At 36.8% G+C, this 21,269-nt stretch overlaps 1 protein-coding gene across 2 annotated transcripts; it reads left to right on the forward strand.

Moving 5' to 3' along the window:
* The first annotated feature begins 232 nt into the window (after positions 1 to 232).
* On the forward strand, positions 233 to 19,685 carry ugt8 (UDP glycosyltransferase 8). Of its 2 annotated transcripts, XM_079461505.1 has the most exons (6): positions 233 to 508; positions 6,119 to 6,945; positions 9,501 to 9,643; positions 12,408 to 12,484; positions 16,048 to 16,267; positions 16,919 to 19,685. In XM_079461505.1, exons 2-6 carry the CDS (start codon positions 6,121 to 6,123, stop codon positions 17,277 to 17,279), a joined length of 1,626 nt encoding a protein of 541 aa, XP_079317631.1. In that variant the 5' UTR covers positions 233 to 508; positions 6,119 to 6,120; the 3' UTR covers positions 17,280 to 19,685. The 2 variants fall into 2 exon arrangements, with proteins under 2 accessions (XP_079317631.1, XP_079317630.1); XM_079461504.1 differs by lacking the exon at positions 233 to 508 and having other exon boundaries at positions 5,968 to 6,945.
* The last annotated feature ends 1,584 nt before the right edge of the window (positions 19,686 to 21,269 follow it).

Raw genomic sequence — 21,269 nt, forward strand, 5'->3', positions numbered from 1 at the left:
AAACTCTCATTTTTAAATGCACGTATGAAAAATACGTGTATGTTTTAAAAGTGAGAATGGCTTTATAAAATCCATAGACCTGCCATTCCTCTCTGTGAGTTGTTTAAGGGGTTGTTAAGGTTTGTCATATTTATGGTACAGCCCTGTCTATATAGAAACGCGGCGATGACGCGACTCATATGTAAATACACCTCTGTTGAAAGACCAAACGACGCACCTAACGCATCCCAAGGGATTTGAAAAGGAAGGAGTCTGTATTGTTAGAGTTTGCACTTCGAAGGCTTGACCACTCCCTTCAGTGACTGTGAATTGAGGTTACGCATGTCCCGCCCTCTCTGGAGTTCGGATATACGCAACGCCTCAGCTCACAGCCTGGTGCAGCAGTAACGCACTTTTAACCGATTAACGCAATTTGTGGATTTATGTAAACGTGTCAGCGGCTGAGAGTGCGTGGGGACGTCAGTTTCGCGTACGTTCAGACACCGATCGACCGGGCTCACCTGTACAGGTAAGCAGCGCAGGGCGGCGTTTCCTTTTAGAAACAGGTGCTGCGCTCAACAGAGAGTGGAGTTAACTTGTTAGTTACCAAGGGAGGGAGTTTCGGTTGTAATTCTCATTGTCAATGGTGGGGATTAAAAGTTCTCCCACTGCTGCATACAATGTGTTTTGTAAATCGAGTAAATCGAAACCCATCTGCATGATAGAGTTTCAATGATATGATCGCGATCTAAAAGAATGTCACTTGATGTCCTTGATGTGTTGTTTTAAGGGCTACAGGAACAAAGACAATGTTATGTTTTAAATCTAAAAGATTTACCTGCTCACTTTTACCGGTTCATCATAAACATTTAATCTGTATATGTGCTAGCCATAGTTTTGCAGGGGCATATTGCAGTAAGTCGGACATTTAATTCCGGCTGGTTGTTTTGTAGGAACCTAATTAAATAAAATTAATGGCGACAGATCCAAGAGGTAACGTTAGCAGTTTCTGCTTTGTTTTTAATACCCGATATCATAATTTCGTTAAGAATAAAGTATTTGTGTGAACGGTGAGATGCTGTGGTGATTTCTAAATTAACGCTTAACCTTGAAACTAAATGAAACGGATTAGAATTTATTTTTATTTATTTGTTTATTCATTTTTTGACCAAAAAGAAGAACGTGATTATAGCCTCCTGCATATAAGCTTAGCTAAGTGTGCTAATAATCATCTTTACGAGTACCGAATGTGTTGATAAAGATCTGGAAGCCATGTTGAGTGCTAAATACAGCAGTAAAATGTTTGTCATATTTAATTCATTATAATTTTGTGATATTATATGAAAATTCCCACTTTTCGCTCATTAAATAGGTTCCATTTTGTTGATACAGCACATAGTAAATAAATAAATGCTCAGTATGTGGGGAGGCAAGATCCTGTTAGGCTAGTTTTAGGCCTGTTCTTCCATGAGCGCTTGTTTGTTTGGACTCCACCTTACTGTCTGCTGCTGTGCTACCTTTACCATAATAATATTGTGTCTTTTACTGTGGATTTAATCAGTAAATCCATGATGATGTTGTACCCCAGTGTCAATCGTTTTGAGCAGTTATACTTTCACTCTCTGATCGATTTTTTTGACGTTCTTGTGTAAATAGAGATGCTTGCTATGTGTTTCTTTGAAAAGGATGTGGCCTAGGTGGTTTTGCATTTCTTTGCATATTGAAAGTCCATTTGAACTTGCCTACCACACGCAAAGCATCCATTAGCCAACTTAGACATCCATTGTACTTCTTTCCAGGTATGTAATGTCTTTAGTGGGGGCCCTTGGTATTTTTAGTGGTAGGATCTTGTTGTCAGCATCAGACAGGTGTCACGTACTGTAGTATGATCCTTTTACATTGTGAGGTCCTAGAAATTTCACGTTATAATAAAATATAAGATTATAAATAAAATATGATTATGTTATATATGATTAATATATAATAGTAACAATAATAATGATTTCTAGATTGTATTTAGTCTTCTTTGGCAAACACGACTTTTTGGCAAACAAAGCTTTTCACAGGCAGAGGTGACAAGGGAAACTTGACTGGTGTGTAACGCAGATAACCCTTGCATATTTAAAAAGACATTTTACATAACAATTAAAGATTCAATTTTATAAAAACATTAATGCTAGCATCTACTGTAAGTGGTCAGTTGGACATAACGTGATTCAATCATAGAGACTTTAGCTTGTGATAAAAATAAAGTATTAATTAATTTATTAATACTCTTTGTTTGATTGAAGGGATGTTTGATGATGTCATCAAGCTGTGCCTGCCTTTGTTGATGACCTCTGACTCCCAAAAAGCTATGTATTCAAAGGGATAGGTCACCCAAAAATGACAATTATTTTATCAATAACTCACCCTCTTGTCATTTCTAGATATTTTGAAGAAAGTTGGTAACCGAACAGCGCCAGCACCTATTCTTCTATTGTGTGCACACAAAACCAATGCAAGTGAAAGGGTGTCGGTTAACAACGTTCTTCAAAATATCTTCTTATGTTTTCTGTGGAAGAAAGAAAGTCATAGAGGTTTGAAATGACAAGTGTGACAGAATTTGAATGCAGACAAAAAGGAAATCTGTATCTACTGGGCTTTGCATTTGTTTTAAATTATTTATTAAATTAAAATTATTTTAAATATACTAATAACAATAACATTTAAATGTATGACAATATTTTGTCAGAAGGGTACTGAGATGTAAATCTACAAATTGATGTTGGTCCAGTCTCTGATTTTTGCTGCAACCTCAAAACATGGCTGTTTGGACACTTACTGGATGTTCAAAAAGCTTTTTGAATTGACTTAAAAATCCCCTTTTTATTTAATTACGATCATTTTACGTCATCGTCGCTTTGTTTCTGTGATCATGATTAGTTGTATTGTTCATCTCAACATTTTCTGTGCGTTTACTGGGGAATGATTCTCCCTTCGATGTGGAGGAAACCCGAACCATCTATTGGTAACACAAGCTATGACGTTGCTATGGTACAGCTTGACTCTGACAATGTTACCATGGTAACCGTCAACAGTCTGGTCTAAAAAAGTTGTAATAGTGATAGCACACCTGAAACTGAGAGAGTGGAAGGGTCACTTAGAAGCAACAGCCGTCTTTTGAACGGTGGAGAATTGGGAAATGTATCTCAACAGCTGGTTTATAGGACCAACATTCTGTCTCCTAAATGCAGCAACAAATTCGGAAATTCATTCAAATTGAATTTGACTCCTGTTGGTTATTTACAAATTGATGTTTAAAATATTCCAGTACAATTTGGTGACACATCATATTTTGGATTATGCACAATATCCATGGCTTCCATTTTTATTGACAGAGGCAAAGATTTAGTTTTTACAGTGGATTTCAGTGGATCTTGTCCATGCAGAACTGTTGTTTTAGCTAAAGAGCAAGAGAGCCAAACTTCATTTGGATGAATAACCAAATGAAGGCAGAATTTGAAAGGATGCTTTCATTGTAGATCTCACAGGGCCATGTAAACTTTACAGTACAAAAGGTTTATCCAAACAAAAGAAAGAGCCCTCTTTCTTTTCTTCGATATTTTGTTCTCGCCCGTCATCTTACACTAACGTGCATTTTCTCTCTCCCGAAACTCACCCCTACCACAATGAAAAACACCTGTTTATTGGATCCCTAGGCTCATGACCTGGTGTAAGTTATGCTCTTTAATCGACGTGTGAGACTAAAGAGATCCTTAATGATGACTGGAGATTAGCTGAGCCTCAGGGAGAGCTTATAACATGTTATTAAAGACTGGTATCGTTTAGGTATGTGGCTTTTTCTACCGCCATTCAAGGGGATGACCATTTTGACTGGGGCTCACTAAAGTCCACTATGGCATTGTCTATGGAAAGGGAACCACTTACAAAGATTACGCCAAAAGCCTGCTCAATATTTGCCATTGAGCGTGCGTTGGTCATTTTTATTTACTTATTTGAATATTTTAAGACTCTGCTTTGTACACAAATCAGATTTGTTTGTCAAATCCTTCCTGTGTATCTTCATCGGTTGCTATAGTAATGAGGTAAGTTTGTTTAGTTTTTTCCCTGGAGTTCCTGTGTATCTTCATCGGTTGCTATAGTAATGAGGTAAGTTTGTTTACTTTTTTCCCTGGAGTTTCGGTGTTCACAAAGTATTGGACGATTGAACAAGTAAGCGGTTTTAAACATGGCGTGAATATGTCAAATACAGTCAAAGGCCGCTGGCACATTGTCTCATGTGTCCTATTTTTGTACAATAAAATCTCTTGGTTTTGAAAAGCCATTTCTATGGCAAAACATGTACATGTATCAGATATTGAGCAAACAGATCCGATTTCATATCTTTCACAATGACAGTGAGTCCTAAAACTGATTTGGAACTGATTTGGAAAACAAACGGTAATAGGGGACCGTGTGAACAAAGCTGTGTTTTTGGGATCACAAGGAGGCCATTTTGTGGAAAGGTCGGTGTAAAGAGCGAATTGTGGGTTAATGCACATTTTTTGTAAAGTTTACTGTGAACTTTGTTCATCATATCAGAGGAAAGCATCTACTGTGATAGGCCCACACATGCAACCTCAGTACTGACGCAAGTTTTTTCTCACACACAGAGTACATACTGTAGTGTGTGACCCACGTCCTGATTCTGGTTTTGAATGCTTGGTAACTATAGTTGAAATAAATCATTCGAACTTGCTCTTTTGTGCGTGTGGCTTATTGGGATTTTGTATTTGAGTTGAATGGATATAAAATTTGACTTAATAAAACTAGGAAAAAAAAGATTATCTTTCCAATTCCAACCTCCATATCTAAGTCATAGAAATTTGAGTACCACATAATGCATAATGCTTTCTAGAATTTTTTCTTTAGTCATGTATTATTATTTTGTTATGTATTTTTTTGCCTTTATAATCTCTTTGAAATTTGTCAAAGGATTGGACCATAAAAAATAAAACAGATGTTAAAGGGAATCTCCGGACAAAAATGAAAATTCTGCCATTAATTATTCACCCTCAAGTAGTTCATTATAGGTAGTTTTGGAATCTGTCTGACTCCACAATAGATGGCAACACAACCAAACTTCAAAGCACTGAAAGTGCGTAAAGACATCGCAAAATAGTCCACACGACTCCGGTGGTTCAGTATTAACTCACTCATGCGCGTGGTGCTGACGCTGGATGCTCTTAACGACACACGCATAGTCGTTAGGCTCTTGGGAACGCACGCTTTGAAGTTTGTTTGCGTTGCCAACCACAGAAGAGTCAGTCAGAAAGCTTCAGGGTTCTAGGGTAAAATGAAGGTCCTGTGGTTATTAAACTACTTGAGGGTGAGTAAATAATGGCAGAATTTTCATTTTTGGGTGGAGGTTTTAACCCTTTAAGGTTATTTACATTTAAAGGAATAGTTCACCCCAAAATGAAAAATCTGTCATGATTAAGTCCACCCTTAAATTGTTACAAACCTTGTATAACACAAAAAATATAATTTAAAGAATTTGGGAAACTACAGTTCTGGGGCACCATTGACTACCATAGTAGATTTTTCTCTTACTATTTGGTATGCATCGATACCAATATTGGTATCGGGCCCGATACTAAGCTTGTGTACTTAACTCCTACACGTAAAAATGCACCGATACCAAAGAGTAGGTCTGTGCAATTAATCAAAAATGAATCGTAATCGTCAATTTTGGCCTTCATCATTACAAAAACAAAATAATCGAGGTAAACGATTATTCTGCAGCATTCCATTTTGCAAGGATCGTCTCTTTTCTTGTAGTATATCGAGCAGCCCTACCAAAGAGACGATACGTCAAGTGATATGGCTGACAGAACCGACTGAAATTTGTTGTGAAATCTGATTTGAAAGTTTGTGAAAAGTATCGGTATCGACGAGTACCAGAAAAAAAAATCTATGCTCAGTCTTTAAAAATGGTAACGGTGCACCCCTGCTTACTCTGGTAGTCTATAGTGCCCCAGAACTGTTTGGTTACAGACATTCTTCAATTTGACGGTAAGTAAATGATGATTTTCATTTTTGTGGAAACTTTCATGGAACAGTATGACTAATTTCTATAGTTTTTTGTCTTCTGCAGTCATGAAGTCCTTCTACCTGCTTGCCACATTGCTGTGGTGTTTAGCGACAAGTTTCACCTGGGCCGCTAAGATCGTGGTGGTTCCTCCTATTATGTTTGAGAGCCACCTTTATATCTTTAAGACCCTCGCCTCTGCTCTCCATGCCGAAGGCCACGAAACCGTCTTCCTCGTCTCTGAAGGTCGCGAGATCCCACCTTCCGACCATTACCGGCTCCAGCGCTACCCCGGAATCTTCAACAGCACCTCTGCTGACGATTTCCTACAATCAAAGGTTCGCAACATCTTCTCCGGTCGTTTCACAGCTCTAGAGCTTTTCGACATCCTGGACCACTATTCTCAAAACTGTGACGCTGTTGTTGGGAGCGCTTCTGTCATGGAGCAGCTAAAACAAGAACGTTTTGACCTTCTGCTCGTTGACCCTAATGAGATGTGTGGATTTGTCATAGCTCACATTCTCGGTGTCCAGTACGCCGTGTTCAGCACGGGACTGTGGTATCCCGCAGAAGTTGGCGCGCCAGCACCCCTGTCCTACGTCCCAGAATTTAACTCGCTGCTGACGGACCGTATGTCGTTGCTGCAAAGAGTGGCTAATACAGCAGTGTACCTGGTTTCCAGGTTTGGTGTACAGTTCCTGGTGCTACCCAAATATGATCGCATCATGAGAAAGTACAACATCCAGCCGTCTGTGTCCATGCATGATCTGGTTCAGAACAGTCGACTCTGGATGCTGTGTACTGACATGGCACTGGAGTTTCCAAGACCCACTCTCCCACATGTTGTCTATGTAGGGGGCATCCTCACCAAACCCCCCAGCCCCTTGCCACAGGTAAGAAAACCACTAAATTACATTCACAACAGTCTTAAAGTATTATTCTTTCAGTTTTTAGTGCCTAGTAATTCACTTGAGATGTTTTGAACGCAAAGTTTAGGAATACTGTATTTAGAATAATTTGTGTATCTGTTTTCCCCATTAACACTCGATTGTGGGGACCACGATCACACTTTTCTGTCCCAGAGTGCTGTTGTTCTGTCAGAATCAATGTTTTGCATACATCCACAGTGCTTTTAATACTCAAGTCCACGAATGCCAGCTAGTGAATGACTTTTACTCTGAAAAACATTCAGGTGTCAACTGCTAATTTTGTGGTGGCTGGTTACCACAAAATTATGTAGATTGATCCATGAACTTCATACCGATCGGCATAGATATATGCCAAATATTTCTAGCCTCATTTGGCCAACCTCCAAATGCCAAAACCCACTCCCTCCATTCAGTGACCTCCAGTGAACGCCCTTTTGACCCATTTCATTCATTTGACTTCATTCATCACTTGAAGAACAGTTTATTATAAACCATCATCTTTATGTATGCACTGTATACTACCGTTCTAAGGTTTTCATTTGAATGTGTACTAATTACTTAAGTATATCAAAACTATTAAAAAACACAAATGTAACTATAGGAATTATGTTATTTTCCCTTTTCAATTTTTTTTTTATATTTTTGTTGTGTAATAAAAGACAGTAATATGTTGAAACAGTATTTTTTCACCACATAATTAAATTAAAGAATTCATGTCTTTCTCCAAAGCTTTATATGATCATAAATAAATGATAAGTCAAGTGACCCTAAACTTTTGTACTATATTCTGCGACTACTATATATAGTATAATTGATAAGTTATTTATTGATTCACACAAATAGGTCAAAACGGTTTTCACAAATCCAACATGTTGCCAAAGAACAGCATGCAGCTATATTAACGTTAAGAAAATGTCCAGTATGCCATTATTGTCTCCCATCATTCCAGAGTCACCCCCCATAATTTCAACTCTTTCGGCGTTATGCTCACAAAGGCTGTTCATATCAATGCGAGTGATTGCGCGGAACTGTGCCTTGAGTAGGAGTGGGGGTTCTGAACCTACATTTGCACTTTTGGAATACCAAGCGTCCAAAGGCCGTCATTGTATGCTGTGGAGTCATAATGCAAATAGTGCGCTTGTCAATGTAGGGTGTGTGTAAATGTGCCCATTGTCGTGTGTGTATAAAGGACACTGAGACCAGTGTGAGTGGTGGACAGTCAGTGCCAGGCCAATGCAGGCTGTTTTGCTGCAGCTGGACTCCTTCAGACAGCAAGAACGCAGTTCTGACACAAAACCTCACTCGTTCTGAGGCTGATGCTGACACGAGGCTAACATAAAATCACATTAATCCAAGGAATTTATTGAGCTAACAATTGCACTGTGATGCTTACAGAAAATCACAATGCATTTTCAATTGAAGATTATTGCTAAGTTTAGCTATTGCTAATATTGCTAATAGCTAATGTAACAGGCTTCGGTCGTCCTGTGACGGCTTTTGCGAGTGCTAAAATGCCAACACAAAGCTTCTCTAATTCAACAAAGACTTAAACACGTATATTTGTTCATAGAAATCTCACAATTAAAATGTTGCTTATTGAATTAAGTCAACAGAATAGCTTTTTATTATAAGAATATCCCATGTGTAAAACTAGAACACCCTTTGTGGTGGCATAACGTAGAACTTTGTATTAAAAAATGATATGTTTTGAGGACCTTTTGTAAAGGGTCACTAAACAGAACGACAACATTGTTCCAGCATGCATTTAATATAAATTAATTTATACTAATAGGTAAAACAAATCCTAAAGAGGAATCCCACAAGATGATACTTTTATGTTTCTGTAACAAGATCCATAAAAGGAAGAAAGGAGGCGGGAACCGGCGAACGTAAAACAAGCTTTTAATTAAATAAACAAACAATAAAACACAACATAAACTCCAGTCCCTGTCCTCTCTCCTCGTACCCTCCTGTCACTCGTCCTTTTATGTTCCCGGAGCTCCTCTGTAAGAGATGCGAGACCGGTGCAACACGCCGCTGATACTCATAATCACTCGCGTCACCGGCCTCGACCGCTCCCTCGCGGCTCTCATCCCACCTTGCTAGTTACAGTTTCTAAGACACCATGTAATTATTTTATGTAATTAAATAAGTACTGATTTATTGTATTGTGAGAGTTTGACTGAGAAGCAGGTACCGGTTGTAAATTAAAATCGGTTCACAGAGTAGATAAAACAGATTTTGAGCAATCAGATTTCTAAACATGCAGTTTGTCTCTGGCAAAGGTAAAATAATTAATACATGTTGACGCCTTAAAGCTATCACTGATGAATCACAGATTTGAAGGAATTGTTTGAACTTGATCCCATAAGAATTAATGTTTGGCTTTGATTTCCAAATCAAATGTTTTTTTCTTGTTTATCTTGCGGAGACACAAATATAGCCATGTGAAAATTCATTGAAGGGTTGCTGAACTTTAATATGGTCATGTTGTGTTTGATTTACCTGCATCTGTACAGGAGTTTGAAGCCTGGGTGAAGGACACAAATGAACATGGATTTGTGGTGGTGTCATTTGGTGCAGGAGTGAAGTATCTATCAGATGACATTGCTCAGAAACTTGCAGGCGCCTTGAGCCGTCTACCTCAGAGAGTCATCTGGAGGTACTACCGTTTCATCCATCTTACAAACAGCCAATCAAATTCCATTTCCAGTTTTTTCTTATTTTTTCTTAAAGTAATCAGCTCCGAGGCACAAAATGTTCCATGTGAAGTGTGTCAAATGGAAAGTAGTTCGTGCATCGTGTGTATCCACAGTTACATTGTGAAAAAGTCTTATTCAAAAGAATGTTATCCATTAGGGATGTAACAATATTATCGATGTCGTGTTATTACAATAGCAAAATTGTCTCAATATTATCGTGGTCACATGACTGAATGAAATGATAGGTCTTCCGGGCCTAACATAGAGAATGTTAGAAAAATAATAGATGTTACCTTCGGCAAGGTCAATTATCTCTATTACCTATTTATTTTATAAAAGGGATTTTAAGGTAATTTGACCCATCTCATACTATAACTCATACCTCTAAGCAAAGTTATGATAAGGTTAAAGACAAGAGGATGCTTATGCACGTTTCCAAGTCATCGTTTGTCATTTTAAATATTGCAATACATATCGTAGCATGAACTTTATACCGAGGTATTACCGCACAGTGAGATTTTCATATTGTTACATCCCAACAATCCATTAAAAAAATGTAACTGATGGTCTATTACAAATGATGAAAAAACATTGAAATATTGCTTGTTCACACAGAAAATCTCATTATGATTTGTTTGTGTCGTTCTAACCCCCTATGGCTTTCTTTGATCTTTGGAGCCAAAACTTAATATTTTAAATGTGAATTTCTATTTAGATTATTTGGTTATTAATGCATATTAATGTTGTTTTTTATAAATATTTAGAAGTCATTTCTTTGACCCATGTTTTCCCTAAGTGAACCTGCATGCTTATAAAAAGCAACACCTTTTGTTAGTAATATCGTCATGACTCCTGTAGTCATGTCATTAATTGTCAGTTGCACTCTTGTGTTCATGTAAATGTACCATGGCAGACTTTGCTAATGAGGAGACTGAAGGGCGTGGAAGCTCCCTAGGCCACACACAGATGCACAGAAAAATATACAGCTATTCAAACACAACATAGATATACATTAAGATTTAGAACATAGTCCCATAAAATAATTGTTCAGTCTGACACATTTAGCCTGCTATTACAGTATAGTGATAGTAATTAGACCGCTGTCTGGTCTCTTAGTAACTGTACAATGTTCATCATAAGGTATTGCGCTGGCCTCCAGTGTGTATGTGTGTGTGTGTGTATGTGTGTGTGTGTGCGTCCTTAAAAAAAGAAGTTCATTCAAGCGTGCTGTTAGTATTCTTCTTTTAAATAAAAAATACGAAAATGTACTTCATCCCATTTTAATGTACTTCTCAAAAATATAAAAATACCTTTAGGTGACTGACAGAAGTACATTTGGTCTGTACTTAAGTATAACAAAGTATTTTATATTTGGCTTGTAGTTGTGTTTACAGTTTTTATCGAGTAGCCTTATACTTTTTCACAATTTTACACGTTGAAGTTCATATAGTCAGAGTATTTTCATAAACTAAACTGTGCGCTACAAGTATTGAACTATGAACTAGAATATCAGTATAGTAATTCTCCATCTGCACCTTTAAGTTTATTGACAGAATATACTGTATCATTAGTCAATGGAAGTCTGTGTGTGTAATGTCCCGACTAGTATACTAATTTAAAACAAATGCGTGTGTGTGTGTGTGTAAATTACAAAGTGGACAAAGTCACTCCTCTTTACTAAACCTCAAACTAGACTTCAAACCAAAAGGTTCAGTTAATCTCATCTGAAAGGCTTTTGTTTTGTTATTAGCTTTAGCGAGCTAATCAGTTAGCAGGTTCTTTCATCCAAAGTGACCCACGGTAGACTTATTGCAGGACGATCCCCCTAAAGTCAACATTGAACTAAACTGACCCTGTTTACTCTCTTAATGCACAGTCCTGGTTTTATTGTGTACCATTCATAAGTGCACTTCATCTGAAGGATTTTTTGTGTGTTGGGTGGGTAAAATAATGTTGAGGGATGATGCAATGCAATAGCCAAATAGTCTGACAAATGTTTAGGGCTCTTCTGGAAATTATGATATATTAAAAAAAATATATTATTTGGAAATGTAGAGATGCTCTTGAAGATCATTCTCTCCATCATTGACTGCATTCAGGTTTCTTATAATGTTATACAATAGGTGGTTTTTCTGATCCAGTCATTTGTAGGTGAATACAATTCATTAAAGGTTTTAGTTTTTCCCCTAATGGAATATTCTATTTAACAAAAAAGTGAATCTAAAATGGCTTATGAATGCCAACCGTTGTGTTAATACATTGCTGAAAGGCAATAGCTCATAAATCTGTTTTTGTGTGAACAGAACCAGCTCAAATCTGGATCACAGTGTTTAAAAAAACATTTATTTTTTAATGTTGCAAAGTAAAAGAAAAAAAAATGCTCCGTATAAGCAAAGGCGAAGTTGCGTGCTATTGGTTTGCAGTGACTGTCTTCCAACTTTTGCCTTTTATTTGCCTTCTGAATGTGAGCTTTGTTAATAATCTAATGTATGCATGCAAATCATTTGGGCTCTTGTTTCACTTTTTGTTCTGTCTGTTTTTATTGCACATTTCCTTCCCTGTAGATCACACTTCCCTGATTTTCAAGTGCATCTTTTGATCGTTTCAAACAAGAAACAACTTTTACAGTATTTGTCGGTGACCAAAAAGTCCTAGATGTGTTACCCTTTAAGTTTATAAAGAATTCACTCATGTTATGTTTGTTTCTGTTTAATCACACTGTAGGTTCTCTGGAGTCCCTCCCTCAAATCTTGGCAACAATACAAAACTGGTGGAGTGGATGCCACAGAATGACCTGTTGGGTAATTATACATCTTATCTCTATTACACCCTCACATGGGTTTAAGTGTGGAGGAAGTGACTTTGTAACTGCAGCCTTTAAACAAGCTGCTCATAATTTAAAGTAGTTCAATGTACTTCAAGCTAACTAGCTATTTAACTATACGAGGTGCTAATAAAAAGCAGCCATCTACCCTGCTTGTGAAAACCCAGCTATAAGGTCTTGCGGTCTTTTGTGATAATTCTAAATTAAATCTTCCTACTTGATGTAAAGAACTTTCTATGAAAATATAACCTTGAATGAGTAAGGTCATGTCAAACATTGAAATCATAGTGAAATTGATGAATAACTGATGAATTGATCGGACTTCACACATACTGTACATCATATGTCAAATAACAGGTTGATATTTCAAGAGTTCATTAAGAGATTTTAAGTGATTATTCCTAAAGCTCTGTACGGTGCAATATTACAAAAAACAGCAGTACACGGTCACCACAGTAGTTTCTTGTCACAGTAGTCCCTTATTACTAAAATCTGCAGTATTTTGAAAACATCTGAACTACCGTCACGCAACTACAACTGTTTAGCTCCCCAACATTGGTTTTTAGGAATGGATATGAACTTTGAAACCATTCCTCTGTCTGTGTGTGTGTGTGTGTTCGTCCTCCACACTGCTCTTTTCAACATCTCTTAGGATAATGTCTCTGTTGTATTGCAGGACACAAGGCCTGTCCATGTGTTTGTTTGTGTGAATGAGTTGCTGTCTAATTGTTCGCCCAGGGCTTGAGGTCACAGAGGACTTTTCTGTATGTCATTCTTTCTTTTCGATCGCACGTCTTTCTACTGTCTGCCTCATTTCCTCTTCTCTGATGGCCAAAGCGATGCATCCTGTGCATTGGTCTTGATGCTCTGATCTGCTCTCTCAGCCAGAAATTTACAAGGAAAATGCAGTTATTCATATGTAAAAAGACAAAGGGCGTCATTCTAAAGAGCTTCAGCTATGTGTTATACACACATTTGATGTTGGCCAAATAGTTTAAAGTTCAGTTGGACTGAAGACTGAAAGTATCCCTCTATGGGTTTGTTCACCCAATATCAGCACTCACCTGTTATTTGCTTCTAAACATGCGTAGTGTTTATTTGAGAAAAATCATCCAATAGCTAGAAATCGCTCTATGTAATTGTTTATATAGTGTTTAAGGAAAAGTTTGTGAGATATACAGTAATTGGTCAAAAGGTGTTTTAAACCCAAAATGGCTACGGTTTAAATTGAAAATATTTGTCAAGCTTCAATAAAAATGACAATGTAAATAATTTATACAGTTTATGCTCTCGATTTTTCACAAGCTTAAAGTTCAATGACAATCATCGAGCCATTGTTTTGAAGTACCAGACCAGGGGTGCATTCCCGGACAACGACATTACTCGCTGGTTAACCACCATAGTACAATGCATCATTGGGGAAATTAACAATGTAGTTACTAGACGACTGTTTCCTGAATCAGTAGTATCTCTGTCTGAGATCAATCGTTTGAACCAAGTTGGTTCAGCAATCTAGTTGTTGGCACCATACAGGTGGCGAAGTAATGACGTCTACTAATAAATATGTTCAGATCGAATTAATGTCAAAGTCTTGCTGTAAATAACATACATTGCATTTAATAGCGACTTTTGTTATCCTATTTTTGTTATCTGTTGTTTTATTTCACGATATTTCATTCATTAGTATGGTTCATGTGCAAACGCACCTCTCAAAAAACAGCGCTTGTATTTTCTTAACAAAATATGTCAAATTAAATTTGTACATATTTCGAATGATGGATATAGAATGCACTGCAAAAGCATGATGCATGTAAGCCTACATGTCACAATAAAAAGAACTATGCTTATAACCACAGCTCTAGACCTTTAGTTCCAACCACGTAACTATGCGATGCTGCTTACGATTGATCGTTGGAACGATTGTTTCGGGAAACACTTGAATCGTTGAACTATGCTGGAACGACGGACCTTGCGACCATAGTTGGCTAACCCCAGTGTGATTCATGATCAGGATAAACCAGTTTATTTAACCGAAAGGGCTCACAAAAATGATTCATTTAGTTTAACTGACTTGATTCACCAAACTCATGAGTCATGAGTTAATAATCAGTCAATAATGACACAATTTACATTTTTAGCAAACTATCATTTAATTTCTGTAACAGTCACTCTTTATGGAGTCATAAACTGGAGCTTTGTACAAAAAGTATACATGAAAGTATACATACTGTTCCTCAAGATATACCTCTGAAGGACACACACCCTATACGTGAGAAACCTTGGACACACTTAAACGACAATGCAAATTTACTTTGTTTTCCATGTGTCTTTAAAAGTATTTTTAGAGGTGTCGAGGCACTGGATAAGTTAATGTGCAACTAGCCACACTTACAATAAAACAAACTATTCGTGGTTACTTATTTTTTCAGAGGCAGAATGAATAATAAACATTTTTTAAAGGGTGTTAGACCAAAATGAGTGTCTCATGTTAAGAAAAAGCAAGGCACTGAACCTAGAACACTTTTATTTAATCTAGATAAATTTAAAGATGAGGTAAGTAACACATGCAGTTTCTGTCAATCTCACATTTATACTGAGTACCTATACAGTGGTATTGCATACTTCGTATTTAGTTTGAACACATTTATAAAAGAGAAATACGATTATTTCTGGAAAAGGATATATAACATTCATCTCCGAGATGCTGTGAGCAAACAAGCACAGCTAAACTTCCGTCAGCCAAGTGAAGCGGCATTGATGGGCTTTCTCTAGCGCTCACCTGCTTTTCCAGGAGAATTGTCCAATAAGGGACTAAGAACCCTTGTTTCGAGCACAGAAATACTACTTCATATGTTTAACTTTTTTTTGATGTTTTGCACAAGAAGCCAACACATTTAACAGTGTAAAGATATCAGAATGCATGAAATAGCTTGTTACCCCACTTTAAGGATTAACATAGCTCTCTGATGTTTTAAAAAACTGTGTTGATTATTCATTTAAGGTTTATTTAGAGTATAATTTTGCTTGATATATAGTTTATTCGTAATAAATGCATTATATGAGAAAAGGTATCCCTTTTTAGTACAATTTCAACAGTTGTGGTTAAACTTACTGTAGAGTTAAGGTCCATTTACACATATATGATGAATATAACTATAAAGGTTTTGAAAGTCATTTTTAATTTAAGGAAAGCACACCACAGTTTAGAAAAAGCATGTTTACATTGATAAAACAATGGTAAAGAAGAGTTGCTGTGCTTTTGTCTCCCTCACAGTAACACCATGTCACAGTTACACAATATCACAGTTACACCATGTCTACACCGGACGCCACATCCAGCGTGGACAAAATGTAAAATTATAATGCGTTCTATTGTCTTTTGTCACGCCGTGCCACGTCCGGTGTAGACACGTTGTCAAACTATAGTTACATTGCAGAAACAAAAAGATAATTTTAGGCTTTTTATTTGTAAAAAATATTTCATTTTTGTATTTCATATGTAAATTATATTATTTCTCTTCTTTCTCTTCTCTCTCACAGGCCATAGAAACACACGAGCCTTCTTAAGTCACGGGGGCTTGAACAGCATCTATGAAGCCATGTATCACGGTGTGCCCGTGGTGGGCATTCCGCTGTTTGGAGATCACTACGACACCATGACGCGGGTTCAGGCCAAAGGCATGGGCATAATGTTAGAGTGGAAAAGAATGAGTGAGGAAGACCTGTATACTGCCATGTTCAACATCATTACAGATAAAAGGTAACTGATGTGTCTTATGTATAAAATGTCTCTTGAAAAGAAATAAATCGCGATATGGACTCGTGAAATGTCACACAATGTCACACACGTGAAATGTCACACAAAATATTACGGTTTCTTTACTGTTAAGAAGCAGGTAACATAAACCCACACCGTCACAAGAGAGAGGCAGGTTAATGTTTCACTGGAATTGGGGTTACTCAAGCTTAATGATAAACAGGCTTTTACAATAGTCAATATTTGCAGATCTCTCGATTTTTTTTATTGAATGAAATGAGTTAAACTAGTTATATGGTTAGAAGGAGTGTATAAAATGTCTTTACTCTAGATGCTGACGTTTGGTTCTTTTCATTTTACAAATGGACAGTCAGATTAAGAGAATTTGCTATTATTGCACCTGCTGTATCGGTCTTAGATCGTTTTCTTATTATGATTGTGTATTTACCAAACTGATCAAATGAAAACTGCTCTTCCAGCCAGCACTCCAAACCTAGTGATGTTTAAATTAGAATTGCAGAACTGTACATACAGTACAAGAAAAACTAACTATCGTATAGCGCCATCTTGTGGCCAGTACACAAAATAAATGTTCTGTAGGAAAACTGTAATAGTGAATGAAACTGTATCTTTCCTCTCTCTTTCTCTACAAAGGTATCGTGAGCGAGCACAGCTGTTGTCTCAGATTCATAAAGATCAGCCTGGTCATCCTGTGACTCGAGCTGTGTACTGGATCAGCTATCTACTCCGTCAACGCGGAGCAGATCACCTCCGCTCCGCAGTCTACGAGATCCCCACCTATCAGTACTTCTTATTGGACGTTGCCGTGGTGATAGGAGCGTGCATGGGTCTCCTAGGTTACTGCTTATACCAAATAGGCAAATTCATCCGATCGCGGCTGGGGCACAGTCCATCTCCGGTGGAGAAAGTCAACGGACACTGTCATAACGGAATTCCAAACGGCAAGCACAACAAGAACGGACACGTTAGAAGTACAGAAAAGAAACTGAAGTAAAGCACTAGGAGATATCAAAACTAACGCTTCACTAAAGAGAAGAATTAACTGCTCCTTACTCAGAACAGGGTCTGTTCAGGAAATAAACACATGGGTCAATTAACAACGCAACAAACACACTATTATAACAACGAATTGTAAGAAGCCAAAGAAAGGATGAAAGACTGGAAAACATTCATGGAAAGCTCCGGAGGATGTTTTTTCCCTGGTGAACCGAGCTAATTTGTGCTTGTTGAGCCTAACCTTGTGGAGATAGCATCAGTTTTTAAAGAATTTATGTTTTTAACACCAACATGTGGGGCATCAGGTTTCAGTGCATATCCAAATACAGAGATCTATATTTATTTATGAAACTGTAACTAATCTTTGGAAAATTCTGTATGTTTTTGCGCACAGAGCACTGTCGACAGTTTTTTTAAGCTGAGTTTTAATTTATGATCTATATTTATGTCTCGTGCACTCCGTCCCTACGTTGTTCTCATCTCTTGCATCACTATTAATGTTAACAGTGCTAGCTGTGCACATCACATACTCCCCAGCGTTTGTGTTTGGCAGCTCAGATCTAGTTTCTTGTAGGTATGAGTTTGGCGCTAGCTTTACCTTTTAAGACTTTGTTCAGAATAGATATTCCGCTTCCACTTAACATTTTTTTGCTTTTTTTTACTACTTTCACCTTTTTACAAGGTTCTTTGTTGTGTTCTCCTCCTGTTAATAGCATAAATCCAGTTTATCAACCCCTTCACACCTGTTCGGAATCATATGAGCCGAATTTTTTATCTGAATTATTAAGCCATCGCTTCACCGATGTTTCGTTTTTGACATTGAAATTCTTCCAGCTACGTCCTCAACTTATGTTTATTGTTATGTTTTAGAGTAACATTCGTTTTTGTTTAATGGGGGAAGGGGTATAGTTTTAATGTGTGTGCTTCTCAAAATGTCCCAAACTCATTTTTGTTTTATTTGAATGTTTATCAGAAAAGTGTTGTTATCAAAGCAATAAAACAGCAAAAGCTGACATGTCCTGCCATGTTCCCACAAATCAGTAGGCCTGGAGTGACCTCATGAAGTTTGGTACTGTAATAAACAACACCCACGGCGCTCTGCTCTTTTAACCTTCAGCCATTTTTATAAAAGTGAAAGGTAATATTTCAATGACATTTGGCACGAGACATTCTTACATTAAGCTGTTTCACAAAAAAGTTGGATCTTCATACCAGGTGTCTTTAGGAGATGAAACATATGCTTATTATTTGTGCGTTAAAGAGCGTTCTCACCTACGAGTTTTTATGTTAGAAAAAACATCCTGATGAAGAAATCACATGCCGGTTTGGAACTGTCTGGCTTGAGTGTTACTGGTAACAGTCTCAGATTGGAAGCACCAAAACATTTATTGAATAATTTTGTAAGGATTTATTATATGATATTCTGTAAAGTGATTTGTGGTAGCCATGGATTTACAGTAGAGTTGAAGAATATGGACATATTCTTGTGATTTACATTATACCGAGTTCTAATGCTTTTCGTGTCTAACAGAGTTACAGAACACTTCTGAGGACATGACATCAACACTTGTAACATATATTTGAACCAGTAGGCATAGTTTTTTTGAATAGTTTTTTTAATGAAGAAATTTTAGAGGTGATTAATGGTTGTACGTGTGTTAGAATACATGAAAACGGCAATTGCAATTTTCAACTGTTCTGAAAATCTTTCTATGACGAACTGAAATCCCATTTCCAAGAATGAAAAACCAAAACAGCCTAAATGAAGATTCATTGAAGTCGTAATGATTTTAAACTGTTTTACCATGAGGTTCAGGGCATTTCTTCAGCCAAGCACTGTTTGAGACTGTCCATACTTGAAAATACCCTGGCTGCGAATGCATCGGGGCTATGACTGGTGAAAAGGTGATGCACGCTCACACACTTTGAATATGTAATTGTTTTCTAGTTGTTTGTTTTGTATGTTTTTCAGTATTAATAGTAGATGGTTAACAACAGAGGAAAAGGCTGCAAATGGGCACTAACCTTAGAGGCTTCGTGTGTGTGTGTGTGTGTGTGTGTGTGTGTGTGTGTGTGTGTGTGCATGCGCATTTGTATCATAGATAATTTATTTTATGTGAAATGAGCTTGTTTCAAGTTTGAATGGTATTGCATGAGCCTACTTGTGTCCAGCTTCACTTTATATACTGATAATTTTAATACCAACGCTACCTTCCTTCCGTAAGCTCTCATCGTCTTTCTTGATCAGATTTTTGTTTCTTGTAGAAGTAGTTGAAGACTGTTTGAAAGAGTTTAGGTCTTTTTTTATTTCATAATGATTTTAAATGTGTATGTGTTGTCATGTACATAAAAAAACACTAACAAAATACTAATGATAAATAAACATTAAATGTTTTGTTTGCTTATGTCTGTTTTTATTGACTCTTAATTGGAATGTACTGTAAGAATTACTAAAGGAAAATTCTAGGACCTGTAACTTAGCCTGGTCTGAAAGTCACAGTGTCATTTCTGTTCTTAAATTTCATTGTCCTGAGATTGTTTGTCTTGTTTTTCACATGACATCATCAGGTTGTAGTAAAAGCTCTCACCCTGCTGATTCACTCATTTGATGCTACTGTACCCTCACTCATTACTGTTAACCGGGGAGAGAAAGAGTGTTAACTTGAAATTAATGTTATTGATTGTCATTTTAAGTCAAGTGGGCTTGTCTGCTGGAGATGGTAATCATAGATGAGGCAGGGGACAACAACACATCATCTCCTGATGTCACAAGAAAAAAACAAATGACCCAAATCATAAATTTATCTCAGCACTGACATTGTAGTGTATGACTTTGGTACCTGTAGCAAATGAACTGACCTCTCTGCAATGCAATCTGAGTGTGAGACAGAAATTGCCCAAAGTTCTGATTTTTGCTTACATTTTACAGTAGAGCTGTCACAAATAGTGATATTTTCAGGCATTAGTTTTAGTGAAAGCTAAGGAATTGTTCAAACAAAAACAAAAATTCTCTCGATTTTCTCACTTCCACAACACACAACTGAATTACTTTTTTTAAGTTGAACGCATAGTCTAAGTTAACTGTTCTTTTAATATAGACAAGAATGTCCCAGAATGAATGTTACTGTCTCATCATGATACTAACAAATCATTTTAATGTCCCATAAGAATCAACCTTGTGCAAAAAAATTACTTTATGTACTTTAAAACTATAAAGATATAGCCATTAATAGATTTTATACATTCATAGGTTAAATAGATGAGGAGAGGAAGATGTACTAGACAGTTTCGGCAGCAACAACATAAACAAACTTTTAAATAGAAAAATAATAAATTACGGTTGAGTGGTTTTAATGTAATTCATTACAATGAACATACAAAAAATATGAAAATAAGTTTATATTAGTATAAATAAATATTGAATAAATTGTTATAACCAAACACAGACCGGAAGTTAACTTTGGGCCAGCACCTGCATCAATGTCTATACATGATGGCTGATCAGTGAGTATCGGGTGTTCTCCTTCTGTCACATTTGGGGTTGTTAACTGAAACGAATGTGCTAACTTACTTTTTTGAGTTGACTTTACTCAATGTGCAACTGCTTGTTGAGATTAATAGTGTACCTGGTACTATTTGGGTTAAAAGTCTTAGTTACTTAAATATCCCTGGTTGGATTAATGCAATTTGAATGAGTGCCATTTTGTTCTGCTAACTGATAAGTGTCTTAAGAGAGTAGAGGTTATTTAAGTGTAACTAAACACCAATTATTGTGTTAATAATTAGCGTTGATAAAAGATGAGGTTTAAATGGTTCAATTTAAATTAAGAATGTGTTTTTTAAATAAGTGAAAATAGAACATAAAAAGTCTTAAAAGCATTTGTTATACTTATGTAATTTGTCTTTTGACTTTTATGCAATGGTTGTTAAAATATTATTAAGTATTTTCTTAAATAACGTCAGCACGAATTTACTACGAATTCTGCTT

This window comes from Barbatula barbatula, assembly GCF_947034865.1.
Source record: "Barbatula barbatula genome assembly, chromosome: 8".
Taxonomy (NCBI): Eukaryota; Metazoa; Chordata; class Actinopteri; order Cypriniformes; family Nemacheilidae; genus Barbatula; species Barbatula barbatula.

What these genes read in the sequence shown, in the direction of transcription:
- ugt8 (XM_079461504.1), top strand. Translation starts at nt 6,085, where the DNA reads ATGACTAATTTCTATAGTTTTTTGTCTTCTGCAGTCATGAAGTCCTTC. An exon ending in CCCCCAGCCCCTTGCCACAG is followed by an intron (nt 6,946 to 9,500) that starts GTAAGAAAACCA and finishes GCATCTGTACAG; the next exon opens with GAGTTTGAAGCCTGGGTGAA. An exon ending in AACATCATTACAGATAAAAG is followed by an intron (nt 16,268 to 16,918) that starts GTAACTGATGTG and finishes TTCTCTACAAAG; the next exon opens with GTATCGTGAGCGAGCACAGC.